At 31.9% G+C, this 16,388-nt stretch overlaps 1 protein-coding gene across 1 annotated transcript in view; it reads right to left on the reverse strand.

Moving 5' to 3' along the window:
- The window catches only part of Gabrg1 (gamma-aminobutyric acid type A receptor subunit gamma1), a 79,469-nt gene that overhangs the window by 51,556 nt on the left and 11,525 nt on the right, over positions 1–16,388 (reverse strand). The window contains exon 2 of the mRNA XM_015481804.2: positions 7,421–7,569. Coding sequence (XP_015337290.1) covers positions 7,421–7,569 — 149 coding nt within the window. The remainder of the gene's footprint in view (positions 1–7,420; positions 7,570–16,388) is intronic.

Below are 16,388 nucleotides of genomic sequence, written 5' to 3' on the forward strand. Positions count from 1 at the left end.
TTTTTTTAAATAAACATATCCATTCAAAGGATCCAGGCTTTCTTATTATGGCATAAGAGCATGAATCAACTAATAATCTGACAAAACACCTATGAATCACAAAATAAATGATAAAACTATTATTGCAAAGTAAGAAAACAAGATCCAATACAAATCAACCATGGAAAAAATCCCCAAAACACTTTTCTTGTCAGCGTCCTATAAAAAACTGCTCTAAATGGTTAAATGTATTTAAACATGCGCTTAGGGACAGAAAAAAAATGACTTCAAATCAATTTTAGAAAGCAACAAAGAAGAATATACTTTCCTGACCCCTTAAACAAAAATGCAGAAATGAATAGAGAATTGATTAAATGTAGGAAAGAAAGAAATGGAAAAAAAAGATAAAATTACAAGATGACTGACAATCAATACACACACACACAAAAAAATGTAGTAATAGGCAGGAAAAAACTAGAGCACATAGATGTGAAAAACATAAGTCAGAAGATCAGAGAACATGTGGTGTAAACACAAGTAAATCAGAGTGTGATTAAATAGTTTTTAGTTAAATCCATGAAGAAAACCAATATAATAGCTTGCAACAAATATTAAACCCTGAAATGCAAAATAAATCAATAAATCAATAAGTAAATATTTCCTAGACTAGAAAGAAATCCTGAAATTACATTATGAAAAGAATTAGAAATTTGGAAAAAAAAGATTACCCAAGTTAAACAACTTGAGACATATAACTATAAAACTACTCAGTTGAAATAAAAAGAAAAATGCCAAAGGTAACAGGACTAAGCAATTGGATGGATGTGAGACTTCTCAAAAATAACTCGACAAAGCAAGTCACCAGTGAACTAACACATTGAAAAGAAACTGCAATCTGTATTTGGGGTAAAAATGGGAGTTCATAACCCACTTGAATCTAATGTATGAAATATGATATGTCAAGAGCTTTGTAATGTTTTGAACAACCAATAATAAAAAATTAAAAAAAAGAAACTCAGTGATAAAAAGCATGAATCAAGAGTTTTGTATCCAGCCAATCTGTCCTTCAAGGATCAAGTTCACAGAAAAATAATTTTCAACATATAAAAATGTGAAAAATCTACTCAAGGAAGAAATGACTGAAAAAACTTCAGGAAAAAAAGACTATTGATGAAAATTTTTAACTAGTTGATGCAGATTAAAGACTAAAAGATTAGCACAATGATGTAAATCTAATTTGCAAATATGTATTATGAGAGAGAATAAAAAATTATGCAACAGAACTGTTAATAAATATTACCAGTTGGCACTAAAAATATCCATTTGTATATGCTATTATTATGGATAGAATCTGGGATGTCCTCCCAAAGACTCATGTGTTGATCACTTGATCACCAATGCAGCAATCTTCAGAGGTGGGGCTTTTGGGAAGTGATTGGATCACGAAGGCTATGACCATATCAGTAGATCAATCCACTGAGAGATTAGCAATTTTATGTCATTTTTGGTAAGTGTTGAAACCTTCAGAAGGTGGGCATAGTTGAGGAGATAGGTCACTCGGGGTACTCTCTGGAAGGGTATCATTTGTCTCCATCTCTTTTCTTTGTCTTTTTGCTTCCCAGTTACCAAGATTTAAGAAACTTTCTACCACACCCTTCCACCATGTTCTGCCTCATCTCAGGCCCAAAGTAATAGAACCAGCTGACAATGAACTGAAACTTCTGAAAGAGTCAAAATAAACCTGTCTTTCTTTAAGTTGCTTTTGTCAGGTATTTTGGTCACAGCAACCAAAGGAACAGAGGTATAATAATATATTTTGAATACTTAGGGAATTAATAATTAACAATAAAAAGTAAGTACTAGAATATAAAATGAACATCGATCAATCAATAGTCCTTGATATATGGATGAGAAAACATTACTTGCAGTGAAAAAAATAAAATTTAATACTTACGAATAAGTTTAAGAAATGTAAGAATCTGTGTGAAAAAATCTTTTAAACACTGCTGTAAAACACAAAGTAAATATGAAGAGATGGAGATAGTCTTGGTTCTTATATTAGACCACTGAATGCCATAAAGATGTCTGTCATTCCAAAGTCAATTTTTCAAAATATAATACAATGATACCACTTTATTATGAGGAACTAAGCTTGTTGGCAATAAAGTTGGTTTATAAAAATATAAAAGGATAGCCAGAATAAAACTGAAAAAGTAAATAAACCATTGAATTTCTATCATTAACAAAGTATGGTAGCACAAATAACTCAGTAAATATCAAATAATGCAGGCTAAGATTGATTTTTTAATAAATGATGCTGAGTCAATAGAATAGTCATTTAGAAAGGATAAAATTAGATTTAGATTTCACACTGAGAACAGTTATAGACTCCAAATAGTTGATGGAACAAAAAATAAAAGCATGCAAACACTAGAAAGGAACATGGATGAATTCCTCTTTTACTTCAGTATAGTATAGAAAAGATTGACAAGTCTGAATATATAATAAGAAGAAATAAACAAAAATCTTCTATAAACAAAACCAAAGGACAACTGAAAAACTGATGGAAAATGTCTGCATAATATATCACAAAATAAGGGTAAGCAATACTGAATTAGTTTTCTAGGGCTGTGGTTAGTGTTATCAAATATTGGTAGCTTAAATCTACACTGATTTGTTATTTCATGGTGAATGCCAAAACCAAAAATCAAGGTTTGCAATCCCTCTGGAAACTTTTGGGAAGAATCTATTCCAATTTCTGGTAGTTGCAGTAATCCTTATTTCTCTGCAGACTACTTTTATGTCTCTTTCTCCTCTACATGTCTGCCTTTGTGCATGTGTTTCCTACCTTTATGTATTCTATCCTATAAAGATTCTTGTAGTTGGATTTAGGGCCCTCTAGGTAATTCCAAATGATTTCCTAATCTCAAAGTCTTTAATTCCATTTTATCTGCAAAGATCATCCTTCCAATTAAAGTTACATGCACAGGTTTTGGGGATTAGGACATGAACATCTTTTATGGAGCCCACTGCATTCCGTTTGTGTGTGTGTGTGTGTGTGTGTGTAAAAACTCAAATATCCATTGAAAAATAGGAAATAAAAGTGAACATAAAATTTCCAACAGTCATATTAAATTGGAATTCAAACATAAAACATTCTCTCTCACTTACAATTAGAGAAAACACAAATTAAAACAGCAATGAGAAACCACTTCTCAGCTCTTAGGATTGCCCAAACTGAAGGCTAGACAATATGTCCTGATGTTGGGACTGCTGGGAAACAAGAATCCTCATATATTATAGATAGAAATTAAAAATGGCATAAGACTTTGGGAAAATAATTTGTCAACTGATACCGAGAAAAACTAAATATGCATATATATTTTCATGCATACAAGGTCTAGGAATTTAACATGAATTAAGTGTCCAACAATATTAAAATATATATACACACATTCTTGGTATTTGCAAGCTATTGGAAACAATCATTCATAGAAGAATGTTTGAATAAGTCATGATTCCACATGGGATTACAATGCATATAAAATATAACTGTATTTACTTGTTTGTGCAAATGAATACAGAGTGCAAACTAATGACCTTAATTAGCTCATTATAGAAATAAAAACAAAATAGAAGGAAAATTAGGATAGAGACATTGCACAAATTATATATTCACTTATGATTCTGAATAAAAGCCATGATAATTCCCCATACATATAAAAATAATTTAAAATAACCACAATGTGGTATGAGCTGAAAATTAAATATCACCAGTAACACTTGGATCAAACTGTGTTAAAAATGAAGAACATAATAACACTGGAAGGAAGGTTGAAGGAAGACTAACCTGATTAAATTTGGGGAACGGTATTCTGACTATATTCTATAAAACAAAAGATAAAAACAATCGTACATAAATATTTTATTCATTAGTTAACTTGTCTTCATAATTATGTATGATATACAGCGATACATTAAGTTCTAAAACTATATTATTTATTTATTAGAATTGAGCAAATAGGATACAAGAGAGTCAAGTTCTCATGCTGAAAAGGGGAGTTACAAATATGGAAATGATAAAGGCTGGAATGAATCCTTTGGTGTTTGAAATGGAATCAGAGCTATCAGTTCAAATTCATGATTCATGGTATACATTCAAAAAAAAAGAGAAATAGAGATGCCTCTTAGTGTGTAGAGCACATTTTATTACACAATTCTGTCCACTGAGAGGGTCACAAAGCAATGACACTCAGTTTTAATGAATGAAATAAACTCTTAGATCTTGAATTCCAAATATCATTCTTAAAAGGTGGGAGGGTTGGGGGAAGTCTAAGTATTCTAGGAGAAATAGTGAGCTGTATTGATGGGTCAAGATAAATCTGGAGGGTCTGATGTACTGAAAGACAGCAGGAGCTTAGAAAATAATAGAATGTGTGCAAGGACCTAGGAACTAAATTGTAGGAGGCTCCAGAGGCTAAATCTCTAATAATGTATAACCACATAAATAGATTAATGGTGTATAAATTACAAAATAAAACAAGTGTTCATGAGTTTTTAATGATGCAAATATGTAAATGGAACAGAAAGTACAGCTCTTCCTTGTGGTAGAAGTACAATTAATACAATGATGGCAAACAACAGAGTAATAAATGTCACATATAAGAAACACTGGTGAACACTCAAGCAGTGGCCAAGAGTACACTGAGAAACATTTGCACCACAGTATCTTCTCTAAATATATTTAAAAATCAAAGAGGTAAAAATAAGTATTTCCAGTAGAGAAATCCAAAAGAAGCCATAAACACATAATCAAATTAACGTCACAAGGAGTAAAAAATATATTTACACATGGATTTCCTGCAGTAACACACTGAAAGGGTAGAACATCACTGTGGTATTCTTGTTAAAATGCCTAACCTCATCCTCATAATAAAAACATCAGAAAAACTCAAATTCAGAGCCACTCAACTTGCCAGTACTCTTTGAAATTATTATAGTCATTTAAAAAAACCAGAAAAATTAAAGTTCATGTACAGATACTACATTACTCAGTGTAGAATTTATTTTCAAATAAAATGATTTAAGCAATCTAGTGGAAAAGAAAATTAAATGAAAAGAGATTAGCATAATAAACCAGACATTATAAAACAATGAAATTTAAGATAATTGTTTAACACAGGAAATTGAAAAAGTCAAAATTTGTTTCTGTGAAAAAATAAAATTAGAAAAAAAATTCAAGATTAATTCACAAATGATGGAACAGATTACTAATAACAAATAACAAAGAAAAAAACTCATAATAAGATTAAATATGTCCCCAAAATAATGTAACTATTCAATACTAGTAAATTTGAAAATTTTAGATTAAATTCCTTATAAAGTTTAACTTGTTGCAATTGAGAAAAGAAAAATATTAAGCTCACATATTTTATATATATTTAAAATAGTGAACTGTTAAAAATCTTTCCCCCAAATCCCTCTAAGCCAACATGACTCTGACAAATTCAGTTCAATTTTCAATACAAAAAAAACAAGAGCAAACAAACAAAGAAACCCAGGGCAAAATCAGAATTGGCACAAAACCAGAATTCTTTTAAATATTTAAGGAAGAAATAGCATCCATCTTAGATAAACTCAGAGATAAAAAAGGAGGAAACACATAATTCACTAGTATATGCTTGTACAATTTGATTCCAAAAGGAAAAATACATTGTAGAAAATAATATCATATTCCTCATGAACATACAGAATTTCAAAGCAAAATATTACCAAATTGAACCTATTGATAAATTTTAAAAGTTACTATATCAGAATCAAACGTCATTTACAAAAGGAATGAAAATTTTAAAATTGAAAAATTATTTCATGAACAGTAAATAGAAATAAAAAGCAAAATATGACCAATATGATTACTTCAATCCTTGCACAGAAAGTATTTGAAACATGAGGTTTGGGGGTGTCTAACAAAATAAGAACAGAAGGTATTCACCAGAGAATGGTTTAAAAAAGAAGCCCAGAGCAAACGTCATACTGGCTAGTAAAATATGAGTTGCTTTCTCTGATATAAGAAATAAAAATATTCAACCTTGTACTTTAATCTTACTCAGAACAGTATGGTATGAAAATGTATGATTTTTGAAATAAAGAAGCAAAACATTCACTACTTGCAAAAATAGTCACTATTTTCTACCTTATAAAAAGTTCAGTGTATGAGCTGGGCAATGTAGCACAGGCCTATAATCTCAGCAACCCTGGAGGCCAAAGCCTGAAGCAGGAGGTTCACAAGTTCAAGGCTAGCCTGGGAAATTTAGCAAGAACCTGTCTCAAAATAAAATTTTAAAAAGAGCTGGGTTGTAAATCAGAAGAAGAGCTCTTCTAGGTTCAATTCCCAATTGAAAAAACAAAATCCACAGGAACCCAATAATAAGTAATTAAAATTAATAAATTTAGCAAGGCTTGAGATCAGAGTAAATATGAAAATAGTCTACTCTGTTGGTGCATACTAAAAACTAAAAATTAGAATATACCTTTTTTAAAGAACCCGTTCATTCTTGCATCAACCTCCAATTATATACAATTAAATCTAACAAAAATGCTAACACTATTAATGAGAAAATAATTTAGAAAGTTAAATCTATAAATAGAAAAAAATAGAATGTTCAGGAATTTGGCATGGCAAAAGTTCAATATGGTAACAATTCCAATTTTTATTTTGTTGACTACAAATTTAATCCAATTCAAGAAAATCTTTGTTCATTTATGTTTGTCTGTCTTAAACCATTATAGAGGAAAACTTACAAGTTAATTATGTTATAAAATTTTTACAAAATCACAATGAAATGAGAGTAATAACTAGTTAGTCTCTTGAATAACTAGTTGACTACTTCCACTTAAGGTGTCCTCAAGAAAAGGTTAATCATGGAATCTGGGTGTGGCATGGAATCTGGGTGTGGTGGCACATTTTTGTAATTCCAGGAACTCAACAGGCCCTGTGTCAACATAAAACTTAAAAAGGTTTGGGGTAATAGCTCAGTGGCAAAGCACTCTGGGGTTCAATTGTCAGTTCTAACAAAACAAGAACAAACAAAGAAACCCACAACAAAACCAGAATTGGCATAAAACCAGAATTCTGAATTATTTTCAAACATTGACTCTTTTATGAAATACTGCTCAGTATTTCAGAAAGTTCTATCATAACTGTGAAGTAGCACTTTTAAGATAGTAGTTATAAAATAATTATGTTGTAAATGTTTGTCTTTTGTCTTACCAAAGACTGTAAACTTCTGAACAGTGACTATTTCAACCAATAACCTTCAAACTCAACATGGCCTCTGACATACAGGAGATACTCAAAAGAATATGACATAAATGTTTTAAATAGCATCAATGAAGATATTTTTCATACTCATCAAAATCTCTGAAGAAAACTCAAACTTACCTCCTATGTCTGGACGAAGTTTATTGTCATAGCCTTGAAGCAATGAGTTGAGAATCTGTGTGATATCTCCTTCATGAATTTTTGGTGCCAAAACCCATGTTTTGTTCACTGTTAAATCTTCATCATCTTCGTCATCTGCTTTATCAACACTAAATAGTTCAAAGAAAAATTGGGGTGATAGAAATTTTAATCAAAAAGTTTATATAAAGAATAGTTTTAAGATTATTTTAATTGCATAAAGAAGTAGTAATAGGAGAAAGAACATTACAGAAATGTTGTTTCCAGTAAGACTAGTGCCTTTATCTTAAGAGGTATCTGATATAATAATATTTGAAAATTAAGAATTTGGTGCCAAAAATATAAGGTGCAATATTGATTTCAATGTTAAAGTGAATCTTTACTCTCACAACTGCTATTAAAATTCACAAAAACTACAGGCTAAAAATATGAATCATGTCCCCTAGATTTGTGTAGTACCCTTAATCTACCAAACCCTAAAACAAAAAGTAAAAATTAGTGGAAAGGTCATAATAGCCTAGTAGAATATATAAAAATGCATGTATATAAAAGTATAAGGAGGCCGGGCATGGTGGCCTGTAATCCCAACAACTCAAGAGGCTGAGGCAGGAGGATCATGAGTTCAAAGCCAGCCTCAGAAAAAGTAAGGTGCTAAGCAACTCAGTGAGATCCTATATCCAAATAAAATATAAAATAGGGATGGGATGTGGTTTACTGGTTGAATGTCTCTGAGTTCAATCCCCGGTACACACACACACACACACACACACACACACACACACAAACACACACACACACATTAAGGAAAGATGCAGGAAGAAATATTTGAAGGAAAAAAAAAATTGAAGCATTATACACTCTCATGTTCCTGCTCTTTCAGTTTAAATGGGGGAAAAAAAAACAGAATATCTTATTCCAAGAATTTTGTCAAAGATTACATGATCATCAGATCACAAGTGAATGACTCATCCTCTGCACATATTCTTTTAAAGGACAGGAAGAATATATTTATCAAATTATAAAATTAGAAGAAAGGACCAAGAGATCCTATTACCCCCTGCCTTTATTTTGTATATGAGAAAACTGAAAATGAAAGGACAAATCTAAAACTGAGGAAAAAAAAAAAAAACGGATTCCCCAGCTAATGGTCCCTGCCGCACCTGTGTACTTATCAAGTGTAAAGATTCAGCTTAATTCCAACTTGTGGTACAAATACGCAGTAATGTAGATATTAATCTAGGAGTCATCAAATGTAGCAATTTTTTTTATTACACGTGAGGAACCTCACCGTTATTTAAGAAATATTATCCTAGACTTAGAATACACCCTCTTTTAGTAAATCTCTAGTGCCCCAGTGAAAAGGGCCCAAAATACTAAATGTGAACATTGGGAGAATCAAATAAATCTGTATTCCACTAGGTTGTTTACATATATTTCATGGATATATTCAAGTATATTCCAGTAGTAAATATCCAACCCTTTTCTTAATATTTTTAGTTGGTCTTCTACACTATCCATTCAGATCTCTTCTGATTTAGACCTACACATCTTAGGAAATGCAGCCCTTTCTCCTTTGATCCTTACTAGGTATTGCTATAGTTTGGATCTTAAACGTCCCCTAAAGGTCTATGTGTTAAGGTTTGGTCCTCAGCCTGTGGCACTAGCGGCAGGTGGTGGAAAATTTAAAAGGTATGGCATGGTGGGAGAATATTTAGGATATTGGAAACATGCCTTTGAAGGGAATGGTGGGACTCCATTGCCTTCTTCCTCTCTCTTTGCTTCCAGGATGCCACTGGGCAAGTAGCTTGCTGCCATGCCACTAGTCCAAAAGTAATGAGGTCAGCTGACCCTGGGCTGAAACTTCCCACAATGTGAGCCCAGTCAACCTTTTCTATCTGTAAGCTGATTATCTCAGATATTTGTTAAGTTTGAAAAGCTGTCTAACCCAGGTATTAACAAAGTAATGAAAACATAATTTTAAAGAATTTACTCTCATTTCATCTTTGCAATAATTCTATAATTATTATCAACAGATAAGGGTATGTCTTATTTTTCTCCATGTCAGTCCTCTCATTCCTGTCCGGGAATTATACTTCTCACTTCTCACACCACTAACTTCTAACTCGGTCATATTACCTATAATGCCCTTTTCTGCAGGATTGTACATCCCTGACCTGTTGAATTCAGCTGTGTACTGGGATAAACTTTGGCTTCCAGAAAATAAGTGACACATGTCACTACCAAGCAGAAGGTTTAGTGTTATTTTATTTGATTGTGTCTCTTTTGTCTTTCTGCCAAAAGACCAATAGTGCTGAAAGTTTACTCAATTATTTTACTCTTAGAGTGAGGGTGACATGAACAGGACCACAGGTGAATCACAGTGGACATATAGCCTGAGTGAGAAATAAATATTGATGGTTATAAGCCTCTGAGGCTTGAGAGTTGTTTGTTACCACAGCTTAACAGCTTCTCTTATGGTCCCTTGTATTTTCATTTAGTGATTGAGAAAACCAAACAACAGATGTTAACTAACACATACCTCTATTCAGCTACACCAAAATTTCATCAGTTCCCCCCACCAATGCCACATGAATAGAACAGATAACCTTGGTAAAATCTTTCCTAAGATGTAATTTCAGTAAAGAGGATGTACATATTATCCAAACACAGGAAAGCTCCCTGGTACCGCCTGAGGCTAACTATCAAGGGTATGTGCCTTTCATATGATTACATTTCACAGCTTTACAGATGAGGAAACAATCTATGAGAAATTATTCAACTTGAACAAAGAAAAGTAACATTGCTAATACAGCAGGTCTCATATTCTGACACCTGCCATACACAACGACAATGGAATACTATTTATTTTGTTGTTGTTGTTGTTCTACTTAGTTGTGTATGACAGCAGAATGCATTTCAATTCATCGTACACAAATGGAGGGCAACATTTTAATTCTCTGGTTGTACACAGTGTAGAGACTCAACATTCACGCAATCATGCATGTACTAGGGTAATGGTGTCCATCTCATCCCACTATCTTTTCTATCCCCCAAACTCGTCCCCACCCTCCCCTTTGCCCAGTCCAAAGTTCCTCCATTTTTCCCATGCCCCTTCCATCCACAATTTCCTGTAAGCTATCAAAAGTAACTTCAGAATACTTAATTACTTTATTATTATTATTATTAGTGTTATTATTGTGGTTAAATAGTACTTTTAATTTTTTTTCTGAAGTTATAGATGGATAGATGCCTTTATTTTATTTGTTTATTTTTATGTGATGCTGAAGACTGAACCCAGTGCCTCACACATGCTAGGCAAGTGCTCTGCCACCGAACTACAACCCCAGCCCAGTACTTTTAAATTTTAAAACAGTTGTTATAGCACACCTGATACCTTGATCTCTGTTAGAGGGCTGGGAAGTTTTTATAACTTTTACATATTTTGTATAACTATTCATTTGGATAATTATTCATTTCATAAATATGATTTTCAACTTATTTTAAATAAATTAGTATTATTTCTACTTAAATGGAAATACTTTTAGAATCCTGATAATGCAAATTTAAATATTGTTTCCTATATTGATTGATGTCTTCACTGTTATGAGAAATTGTGTGTCTATAATACACCATTAGTTACCTACTATGTTTTAAGAACTGTGTTCATTTTTTTTCACACATTATATTTAATCCACAATAATTTCATGAAATAAATATTTATGTACTTATTTTTTAATACCTTTATTTCATTTGTTTATTTTTATCTGATGCCTGGGATGGAACCTAGTGCCTCACACATGCCAGGCAAGCGCTCTACCACTGATCCACAACCCCGGCCCTTATACTTATTTTACAGATTAAAAAAATAACAATCTTCAGGGCACACAGTTATTTAATGATACAATCAAGATTTAAAACAAGATTGCTTTAATTTGAAGACATGTTTCTCTTCCCTTTGAAGTCTCACTGCATCATCTCATGTTATCTTTATTGAAAAATACAGGGGGTTGGGTTTTGTATTTCCTAATTCAAAAGAACACAGAAATTGTTATGGTATGTATTTGGGAATTACTTGGATTGTGTGTGGCTAGAATGCGTAGTCTCTCAGCCCTTGTGTTCTGGGAAGCTAAATAATCCTCTCAATGAATCACACTTCTGATGAAGATGACTTTCTAATGTGCTGAGTCTCTGACCCAGTGTTTTAATTCACTTATGGAGGAATTACCATGTATTAAAAATGCATCAAGTGCTGGGAATACAAAGGCAAATAACACTATATTCTTAACTTAGATGATCATATTTTCTAATAAAGGAAAATATTACTCAAACAATAGAGAAAACATTACACACAATAATGCTTATAACAGTTTAATGTGATAGCACAATTTTAAAACAATAAGAGTATGGTTTCAACAAATGACATACTCATATAATAGAATGTATACATCTATTCAATTGATGGTAAAAGTCTCTAAAAACATGAAATTATGTTCATAATTCAATATTGCATGAAAATAACAAAATAATCTCTTTCCTTCATCTATGTAAAATAATTTAAAATGCTTGATGTGAAAACACTATAATGTACACACTTAATATTCTACTTGAGTGGCATTATGAAAAATTTATTTTTTTCTGTATGTTAATAGTAGCCAACAATTTTCCTGGATACATTTTATAATATAAATACACAAAAAAGAGTTAATTTGTCAGGAATGCCTACCTTAAAAATGAATTGCCGCTCTTTGTATACCAGAAAGTGCTCTGAAATAAATATCTAATCATACAAAATAAATAATTAAATAGAGACTTTAATGGAGAGAGGCAGGGCATTATTCTCTGTCAAGAAAATTATCATGGCAGCCCTGAAAATTTGCCATTCAGTTCTCTGGACTGGGAACATTAGCTGCCCTGCCAGCCTGGCTGCCAGGGCTCAGGATTGGCAGTCTGTGCAGACCCAAGCTGCCCCAGGCTGCTTTCAGGCAATAACTGAATGTGGAGGGAGCAGTAGGGCAGATCCATTCCTGCCTCAATAAGGGCTACTCTAAAAGGATACTTGCCTTGGAGGAACCCCACTGGCCTGGCAAAACTTTCTTAGAAGCTCGCTGCACTCTGAGACTCTATTGACCCAAACTCCTTCTGCACCCTCGACTTACAAAGATGTCAGATATGCATATTACCAAAACTTCTCTTCTCTCAAGCCTACTCACCATTCTTCCTCCTATGTTTCCTAGACATTTTTTTTAAAAAATTCACGTGCATGTCTAATTTCATATTGGCAGCAGCTTCTTAAAGCCTCTGCTTTTACATTTTGCAATTATAACTTGCAACTACTTATTAAAGAAAGTTTTGAGTCATATAAATTGTTTACTTATTTTTGTCTTAGGTATTACTCTAACAAAATATATATATATATATATATATATATATATATATATATATATATATTCAGATGATATAAGAAACTATTGCATGTGAAAGTTTTTGTTTGTTTTTGTTTTTTTTTTGGCAGGGTGATTGTTGGTACCAGGGATGCTTAACCACTGAGCCACTTCCACAACCTTTGTCTTTTTATTTATTTGTCTGTTTGTTTATTGAGACAGGGTCTCCCTAAATTTATTAGGCCCTTGCTAAGTTGCTGAGGCTGACCTCCTGCCTCTGCCTCTGGGATGAACCACTGGGATGTAAAAAGTGCTTTAATGACTCTTTTAACTTTTATGTAACAAATAAGAGTTTTTTAATTAATAGCTAAGAGACAATTTAAGTAAAGTCAAAACAAGAAGAGGACTAAGCCATACATACATGAAGAGAAACCATCTTTTCCACTAGAGGGAAAATATGTCTAAAGCAGGTCAATCAATTAATATAGACCATTTTTCATGAAAAGATAAATATTCACTGAAGTTTGGCCCAATCAGTCCTGATATACAACTGATGTCCTGGAATAGTTTTTAATAGTATCTTCTCACCACAAAATGACCTACTTTGTATGACAAATTATGCAGTCACTCTGTATATAGTTCACATAAAAGTAAATGCAAACGTTCTGTTTCTGACACTTGAGGGAGCCTCATCCATTAATCTGGTAATAAAGCAGTGATGAAACCAAGAGTAGCTTAATGAATTGCCTAAGGAATATGACTAAAGCCTGAAGGAATATTGATAAAAATTTTTCCTCCATAGTTTGAGCAAACATTGTATAATTGCAAGTTAAATGCACTGGAGGATGATTTCTTTGAAAAAAGAAACAATTGCTGCTCCTTTTACTAAGTAGATACATTATTTTTAAAAAGGATTGAGAAAAATATAATAAATATTTTGTGATTTTTACTCACATTTTGACATTTTTATATTAATTGATTATTAAATCATCATGGTGAAAAATTCTTCCATGCTATTAAAAAGAAAATATCGAATTTGTTTTTTACATTATTATTCTTTGAAGTTACCCTAGTTTTATTCTCTAAAAAATCTATTAATAAATATTAACAAGTTAATCGGTTAACTCAGTACTGACATATTAGGGAAATACACTTGAATAAGGAATCTTGAGTTTTGCCATTTTACACTTAGAAAATGAATAAATATAGACACAGAAATCTTATATTAATACCATCACTATGACTCTTATATTAATACCATCGAAAACAATTAGTTAAGTAGGAGATTTCACTTGTACTGTCATTTTAATATTAATAGACAATTAACCAGAATGCTTTGTTTTCATCATTAGGGTTTGTTACTCACTTGAGTAAAATCACACATAAGAGGTTATACTGGGGGAAAAAAGTATGTATACAATCTCAAATTTGATATTTTCTATAGGCTTTAAATTGTTAACCCTCCCATCTTTAGGAACATACAATGTTCTAAGTGCTCACATGATTAGAAACTGTTGTGTACTACTGCTTACATCAAAAAAGAAAAAAATGGAGACTGGAATTCTGAAAAGATAAATTATTTCATTAAGATCTCACAACTACTTAATGACAAAATAAATTCCAAATAATTATCATATCACATATAAAATGAGCATAATTAAGTAATTCAGGTGTATCAATGATCATACTTACCAGGTCCTTTACTAGTTACTTAGAAGAATATCTTCTAGTTAAATGTGATGGTAGGTTGTGGCAGAAAGAGGTTACTATGCAATATTTTAGGAACTCCAAAACAGTGGATTATGCAATAATCAACTATTTATGAACCCAACACCCAGTTCAAAGAGTCAAACCTCTCTTTCCAATGATTATAACTGTTGTAAGGAATGCAGTATAGTATTATAGTAAATTTAATCATTAGTATGAATAGCTAATTATTATATTTTTGATTTACATATGGATCCCTAAATGACACAAATATACAAATAACTAGTAAATTATTAAAGTATAGTCACATAATTCATTTTTCCTATTTAATGGCTATGAAATAGTGCCTAACTTTTATTTCATCATATTTTCTTGATTGTTAGTAAAATAGAATATAGATAATAATCTGTGAGTACAGTAGAATAATGCTAATTTGTATGTATTGGTCATTGGACCTTATGAAATTTATATTCCAGTTAGTTTTTTTTTAATTTCATTAAATTTTATTCAACTTCATTTGAAAAATATCTAGTAGGTGATTATTGTGTACCAAGAATCTTCCTGGATATTGAGGAAACAAAAGTGAATAAAACAATTCCCAGAGATAGAAGATAGATAGAAGATAGAAAGCTCATAGATAGAAGATGGAAGCTTAAATTCTGTATTAATAATAATCTTTTAATGATAGTGTGATAACATGTGATAAGTCTATAAATATCTTTGAGACAGTTTTATCATTCAACTTTTAGAGCTTAGAGCTTTGTGAATCCTTAGATGGTGAACAAATATTAGAAAGCTTTTGTAACAGGTAATTTAGGACTTTATTCTGAAAATGGTAGACATGCTATCATTCCTTTCTCAGAAATCAACCAAAAGTAGCAAAGAGAGAAGAAATAAAGTCCTAACCACCATTAATGATAAACCAGAAAAATGCTAAAATCCAAATAGTAAAATGAAAGAGATGGATATAGATATCTGAGGGAGCCAGAAGAATGGTCCTTTCTGAAGTCAGGGGCATACTTTTAAAGCAAATTAAAAAAAAAAAAAAGATGCATGTTCTGCAGATGTGGGCCTTTTCTAAAACTGGCTTGCTAAAAACAAAACAAAGTGAAGTGAAAGCCTAGGTCAATTTGCTGAGACTGAAGGAAGAATAACACAGAATAATACATCTATATATATGCTTTTTTTTATTGAAGGAGAATAGAGTTTCTGCATTTCAGAGAGTCCTATGGCTCTCTCTCTTGGCTGCCTGAACATTATGGTGATGTGGAAAGTTTGGGAGTATGTGATAATTAATAAACAAAGTGAAATGTTTTTTAAAAAGGCAATTGTTAACTTGAGAGAATATTTTAAATTTAAAAACTTAACTTCCTATATTACACAAACATATACCTCTGACTATATGGATATAGCCATAATTAATGTAAATATCAAATATGGCTTGATCAGTATCATATTATCTATCTTCAGACAGACATCTCTGGTTTCAGAAAGTATTGCTGAAAATACTTCCAAGTTAATCTTATATGATCATTAAAAACAAAACCAATAGATAAAATCATGTTCTGAGCAAAAGATGGGCCAAAATTATTTTCTTCTCCAGGTTCCAGTTCTCTTGTCACAAATGGCTAGTTTTATAGACACTTGTGAGTGTAATTTACTATTTTGCTTTAATTTGAATTCATCTAAAAACAACCCACATGGATGTGCCCTGTTGGTAGCCCAGGGACCTATATCTCAGGCTAAGTTGTTTAGAATAAGGTAGACACATTACCCCTCTAAGTGAGGCAGTCATTCACTTCTGCCCTTGGGGAATTTTATCCAATGATTGCAGAAATTGCTAGTTTGTAGTGCAGTTCAGT

Source organism: Marmota marmota, unplaced genomic scaffold, assembly GCF_001458135.2.
Source record: "Marmota marmota marmota unplaced genomic scaffold, marMar, whole genome shotgun sequence".
Classification (NCBI taxonomy): domain Eukaryota; kingdom Metazoa; phylum Chordata; class Mammalia; order Rodentia; family Sciuridae; genus Marmota; species Marmota marmota.